Source organism: Helianthus annuus, chromosome 12, assembly GCF_002127325.2.
Source record: "Helianthus annuus cultivar XRQ/B chromosome 12, HanXRQr2.0-SUNRISE, whole genome shotgun sequence".
NCBI lineage: Eukaryota > Viridiplantae > Streptophyta > Magnoliopsida > Asterales > Asteraceae > Helianthus > Helianthus annuus.
Window position 1 is genome coordinate 64,831,916 of NC_035444.2, and position 5,053 is coordinate 64,836,968.

The 5,053-nt window shown below is 38.0% G+C and overlaps 1 protein-coding gene across 1 annotated transcript; it reads left to right on the forward strand.

The window, feature by feature from the left end:
- The first annotated feature begins 291 nt into the window (after positions 1 to 291).
- Positions 292 to 2,507, forward strand: LOC110895203 (multiprotein-bridging factor 1b). Its single transcript, XM_022142482.2, has 4 exons — positions 292 to 546; positions 1,657 to 1,740; positions 2,013 to 2,095; positions 2,177 to 2,507. The coding sequence occupies exons 1-4, from the start codon at positions 411 to 413 to the stop codon at positions 2,294 to 2,296; spliced, it is 423 nt and encodes a 140-aa protein (XP_021998174.1). The 5' UTR covers positions 292 to 410; the 3' UTR covers positions 2,297 to 2,507.
- The last annotated feature ends 2,546 nt before the right edge of the window (positions 2,508 to 5,053 follow it).

The following is a 5,053-nucleotide window of genomic DNA, read 5'->3' on the forward strand; positions in this document are numbered from 1 at the left end:
AATGTTTGAAAATATGGATGGTAACATGCTATCCTTTTTTGTGTATTGGGAGTCCAATAACCATATAACGTGTGGAAATCTACCTGGAGCAAAAATGTTTTTGGTTGAGGCAGAAGTTTTACTATAGTAAGTCTTCGGGTGATGAATTTCTTGCTAAATAGCAATAGGCCGGGTAACTAACATTATCTACTTTTACAGACGTGAATAACCTTTTATCATTAGGTTTACCTAGAATAAACGAACCTTTCTTTGTGGTTACAAAATATAACTTGACCATGCAACCAAACACCCCAAATGATACCCTTTTTGCACTCTTGATATTTAAGATTCTCACTCTTCTATCTCACATTCATACTAATCCATCCAACAAACAAATTTCATCATCTTCTTCTTCTTCGTAGACTAATAACATGTCAGGCCACATCGCACAGGACTGGGAACCGGTGGTGATCCGCAAGAAAGCCCCCACCGCCGCCGCTCGTAAGGACGAGAAAGCCGTCAACGCCGCCCGTCGCGCCGGTGCTGAGATCGAGACCGTACGCAAGGGTTTGTTTTCCATTTCTTCCCCCCTTTTTCTCATACATACACGTCGTTTCTGTTTCTTTACGGATTATTATATCTGTTTTCGATGAATTTAGTATCATCGGACGCTTCATATGTGTTCGATTTGTATGGTTTGTGAGGACTTGTGTTTGTATTGAGCTAGGGTTTTGGTGTTGTTTGTTTTGTGGATTTATTTTGGTTATTTACTGGTTTATAGGGGTAGATAGATGCAATATTAGTTGTTTACTGGTTTATTTGTACTTATGGAGTTGGATTTCTTTATTATTTGGATGAATTTGCACTTTCTGTATATTTAAATGTTCATTTGTTTGTTTCTTTTTGAATTGATTTAGGGTTTAGTTGTGACGTAAGTGTATCTTGTATGATATTTGATCATTCTAGTCAATGTTTTAAATTCCGGATTTGGCTCAAACACGGCGGTTTTACCTGATGGTTCAACCGGCTGGTTTGAACCGGTTTTTAAAACATTGATTCTAGTTAAAGCAAAGTATATTTGCTAATTGCTATCATGTTTCAGATTTTTAAACCGAGTTTTGACAGAGAGTCATGGGATTTCTTTATTTCATGTCAATTGCTTCATGAGTTCCATCTTGATTTTATCAAAAGATGAAAATTTTATTATGAATCCTGATGACCAGAAACTTTATGGGCATGATGAAGTCATGAACAAAAGGGTTAGATAAACGAAGCCTTTTAACAATTTGATGTAACTGTTGCTTTTCGTATTTGATTCTTTTGAAGTATTATAAAACCTGTTCAGAACATAATTGTTGTATATACGTTGCTCTGTGCTATTGGTGCTTACTATGTTGTCAAAAGTGCACTGGACATGCGCTGAAGCTCAGCGCACTATATGCGCCTCGTCTGGATAGGCACATTCTCGGGCAGGTGCGAATTCAGGCCACGTTCATGCCAAATTTCCGTAAAAGTTGTCTGAACCGAGATCTAAAACAGCCTACAAAACAAGCCTGGACTCAACCTAAATGATATTGTTTTTTTTTCTATTCAAGAGGCGAAAGCTTGTGAAAGCGTATGAACTTTATATTGGTTTAAAGTGATAAAAACTAATGATCTTGAGTTTTTCTATTGCAGCTGCCGCGGGTTCAAACAAGGCTGCTTCTAGCAGTACTTCACTGAACACTAGAAAGCTTGATGAAGAGACTGAAAATCTCACCCGTGAGTCATCTTAATTCCTTGTGTCTCACTTTATATCCTTATTTTATTATAACTGTTGGATCTGTGAGATCATGAAATGGTTAGAAATACGGAACGGCAGCTATTCATGTAGTACCAAAGACATAAGAGAGGGAGATCTCAACCATCCATTGAAATATGATCCAGCGGTTGAAAATTGGTTCTTAAATATTAGATGGTTCACATATGAACTCACCACATGGTTGTAATTACTTTATGACACTCATTTGTAATAAGTTTATCTGCAATAACAGATGAGAAGGTACCGACTGAATTGAAGAAAGCTATCATTCAGGGTCGAACCGAGAAGAAGCTTACTCAAGCTCAACTTGCTCAGGTTCCGTGTCTCCTTTTTCCAACTCTTATTAGATTTTTGATTATAACTTTAGAACCTAATTCTTTTTATATATTGTTGCAGCTTATTAACGAGAAGCCTCAAATCATACAGGAGTATGAATCTGGGAAGGCTATACCAAACCAACAGATCATCACTAAACTGGAAAGGGCCCTCGGTGTGAAACTCCGTGGTAAGAAATAGAACAATAACAGTTGACAGCTCTACGGAGGTCATTTTTACTAAAAAAAACGAGTTGTGCTGCACAGAATCTTTTGTTTCCTTTGGTTTGACCCCTACTTTTATGGACATGATTATGGTCTCCAGTTATTGTGAATTTTATGCTTGGTTGTTTAACAAGTTTTAAGTTGCCTTCAATGTTATGTCTGTGGCTGCGACCAGTTGTATTTTGTTACTTTTTTGGGTGTTGGATTGTGCGTTAATATCTTGTTAATTTTATAGCCGTCGAACATTCTTCAAAATTACCAGCTAACCCAATACACGATTAGCTGAGATTCGTGCCTTTCTAAACTTAAGCAACACGGCCTCACCATCGCTTTTTCCCTCTGGCTGGTTCGGGTCCAAAGAAGCCACTAACTGAAGGTTATTCGCTGATGCAACCGTTAACTGCCCATTCGAAAGCTAGTAGCTCCACTTTGCAAGACATAAGAACATACATAGAATACATGCTTAATTTATGTTTCAAACACCTTTTAGCAAGATGATCTTCGACCTCAACAAGGTGTAATTTGTCACAGAAGACCCAAATAGAAAATCAACCATTTAGGTCATAAAAAGTGGACCCCTTGTTAACTGCTGAAAGTCTTATAGTTCGCTGCTATCTTGTAGACTTGATTGTTTTTGCAACGTCTAATCACTTGCACCAATTAATGTGTCTATTTGCTCAATAGGAGCTCACGATTGTGTTTCGCTAGTTATCCGAGTGGAAACTTCACTAGGGGTTTATAAACATCCTAGATTGCTCCCACATGCACCCTTGCACTTAACTATGAAGTGCTCATCTCATCCTCAACCAATATGTTCAAAATGTATGGATAATATTTGAGACTGAACTTGTCGATTCAGTTGGTGCTATGGTTAGTTTATTCTCATCATAAATCAGATGGATGCAAACAATGCACAACTTATGGTCAAAACAAAGAAACAAGTTAGGCTGCTGCAGTACAATTCAATAAAAACAATCCTACATTGCCCAGGCAACAAACTTTTCAATTAGACGTCTTCGTGTATAAAAGGAGTCTTAGGTGCTGTTTGTTTTTTAAGAGGTAAAATGTCTGCACTATGCGGACCAAATCTGCAGACATCTGTAGAAGAAGAGGTGGACCAAATCTCTGCAGTCTGCAAGAAGAATGTTGTTTGTTTTTTAACGTATATAGACTTCTAAAATAAACTGGTGGTGGTGGGAGGTGGTTGTGACAACTGTCAAAAATTCAGGTATCCGTACAATTAATTAACCATGATTATGCTTAATGACTATGCTAAATTTGCAATTAACTGCTTTCTGATTACTGCCATATACATACATGTGCATCATACATTGTTTAATGTCATACCAATATTGCATGAAAGCTTTATTGCCTCAACTGATGCATTAAGTACAGTTAGCACAGTTATCAGATAAATCCGGAAAATGCTGACAGAACTCAGTACATAGATAGACAGTGCATTGAGAAACAGAATGAGCCAAAAACTAAGTATCACACTAGTATAGTGTGTAGGAAAGTAAGGATCACAAAACTGCATTTCTAAGTGATAGTTTAAGTGCCGGAAAGTGCCTAAAACTCACCCAAAGTGATAATTCAGCAAAAATCAGCATGTTAACACACTAATATTATGCAGAAATATGGTTAAATGGTCCTGAATGCTTTCCTAAGTGTCGGAAATCAAAAGTGTCACAAAAGGTACATAAAGCACACTAAACTGCAAAGTTTAGCACCTTAACGAACCAGTAACCAACCGAACAACCGGACACTACCCGAAACACCAAATTTACACTAGAAGCACTGTTTTAACATTTCCAAGCTAGTTATGGTCCCCGAACACCATAACACCTCCTAAAAATATCTACTAACTAGAAATCCTAACAAATACTTGGATTTCAACTTGTAAGTAACTAATCTAGTTTAAGCCTAATCTAGACCCCCCCCCCATGTCTACGGCCCCAACATATGGCCCACTTGGTAGATTTTATTTCAATATTTAATTGGATATGCATAAACTTTCCTAAACATAATATACAAGGGTTAAGGACTTGAAATGGTTATAAGTATAACCCTTAAGCACTTGAGCTCATTTCACACACACTAGAAAAACACACAAGTCTTTCTTTCCTCCCTCTCTTGTGCTCTCGGCCGAAGACCACCACCACCAGATCACTTCACTTGTCACACCCCCGAAAATACCATAAGCGGAACCCCCGCGAGGCGTGTGACATACCAGGATCTAGCCACCAGTCACATTGAACCATAACATAGTATTAAATAAAAGTTTCCATTTTTTTTCGATAAGTAAATCCAAACACAATAAAACAAATCTGTTCAGCGGAAGCATAATGAAAATAGTTATTTCAAGTGTTCCAAAACAAGTTTGCAATAATCATTAAACTCGTATCCAAGAGCCACGAACCGTGACCACTCTAGCACTCCCAGATAGCAAGTTCCCATCCATGAACCTAAGGACCTGCAAGCATGCAGAAAAGTGTATCAGACAACGCTGGTGAGTTCACCGTTTGTTTTAACCGTTTAATACCAAGTACTGTCTTATGATATGTTATGCTGATAATAACTCGATACCACAGACGGCCCTTTTTGCCCTTCCCCAATGCTCTACCAAATATTGGTCATGATTTAAAGTTATTAGTTCACGCCCGTCCTATCCAGGTACGTCGTGAGGGTGCCAAACCTAATAGCGCTATCAACTAATAACCCCGTTGCCCTACAA

What these genes read in the sequence shown, in the direction of transcription:
- LOC110895203 (XM_022142482.2), top strand. Translation starts at nt 411, where the DNA reads ATGTCAGGCCACATCGCACAGGACTGGGAACCGGTGGTGATCCGCAAG. An exon ending in AGAGACTGAAAATCTCACCC is followed by an intron (nt 1,741 to 2,012) that starts GTGAGTCATCTT and finishes CTGCAATAACAG; the next exon opens with ATGAGAAGGTACCGACTGAA. An exon ending in CTCAAGCTCAACTTGCTCAG is followed by an intron (nt 2,096 to 2,176) that starts GTTCCGTGTCTC and finishes ATATTGTTGCAG; the next exon opens with CTTATTAACGAGAAGCCTCA.